The 967-nt window shown below is 70.0% G+C and overlaps 1 protein-coding gene across 1 annotated transcript in view; it reads left to right on the top strand.

Annotated features, from left to right (window-relative positions):
- The first annotated feature begins 370 nt into the window (after positions 1-370).
- HBP1 (HMG-box transcription factor 1) overlaps positions 371-967 on the top strand; it is an 18,855-nt gene continuing 18,258 nt past the window's right edge. Inside the window, exon 1 of the mRNA XM_014963553.1 lies at positions 371-413. Within this exon, the coding sequence (XP_014819039.1) occupies positions 399-413 (15 nt within the window). The 5' untranslated portion in view covers positions 371-398. The remainder of the gene's footprint in view (positions 414-967) is intronic.

The following is a 967-nucleotide window of genomic DNA, read 5'->3' as shown; positions in this document are numbered from 1 at the left end:
AGGGGGCGGGGCGGCGGCGGCGCCGTACACGTGTCCCTGTGACTCTTGTTTACTATCGGCCGAGCGTCGCGCGGGGCACGCTGGGGGCTGTCGTCCGAGCGCGGCCAAGCTGGCAGGCGGCGGCGGCAGCGAAGACTACAGCTCCCAGAGTGCCCCTCGGCGAGACGGCGGAGGTGCTGGCCAATCGAGACGCTGTTTCGGGCTGATTGACGTGCAGCGCGGTGCAATCCGCTGCGCAGGAGAGTCAAAACATGTCCGCCCTCCGGGCGGATTCCTGATAGGCAGGTCAGACAACCAATAGAAAGCGGCTGCGACTTGAGCAACGTCGTCTTCCACCAATCGGCAACCCAGCAGCGCCAGGCCCGGGCGGGACGGGGGGAGCCGAGGGGAATTCTGTAATGGCGACGGGTTTGGTAAGTGCTACAAAGTTTAGAGCTGCCGCTTCTGGGGGGCTGCGAGGCTGCGGCGAGGGGCGGACGAGGCCCGCCGGGCCCGAGAGGAGCGGCGGCAGCCGCGGGCCGAGCGGAGGGGTCCGTTGGGTCGTGCTTTGTGGCGGCGGCAGCAGCTGGGACATTGTTTACCGGACGCTTTCCCTCAAGCGTTCCGGCGGAGCCGGGCTGAGACCCGCGGGGGCGCCGGGGCCTCTTTGGGGCTCTTCCTCCGCGGTGCCAGACCCCGAAAGCGAGAGGAATAGAACGGGTGTCCCCCCTGCCCGTGTCCCCCCCGGGGAGCCGCCCGCTTGCCCTGTTCTCTCAGAGGGAGGGCGCTCTGCCCCGTTTGAGGGAAGGAGAAGGAAGAGGAATTGGGGGGGGGGATGGGGACGCTTGGCTGCGGGTGAGCCCCGCAACTGGGACTGGCGGGCCTGTGCGGGGATGGGGTGCGGGGGAGGAGAGGGGGGCGCTCCGCCGCTTCCCCCCCCCCCCGGGCCGGGCGGTTCGCCGGTGTGGATGAATGGGGGCCTGCGCGC

Source organism: Calidris pugnax, unplaced genomic scaffold (genome assembly GCF_001431845.1).
Source record: "Calidris pugnax isolate Ruff unplaced genomic scaffold, ASM143184v1 scaffold44, whole genome shotgun sequence".
NCBI classification, from domain to species: domain Eukaryota; kingdom Metazoa; phylum Chordata; class Aves; order Charadriiformes; family Scolopacidae; genus Calidris; species Calidris pugnax.
Note: the sequence above shows the minus strand (reverse complement) of the source record. Positions and strands in the feature narration are given on the sequence as shown.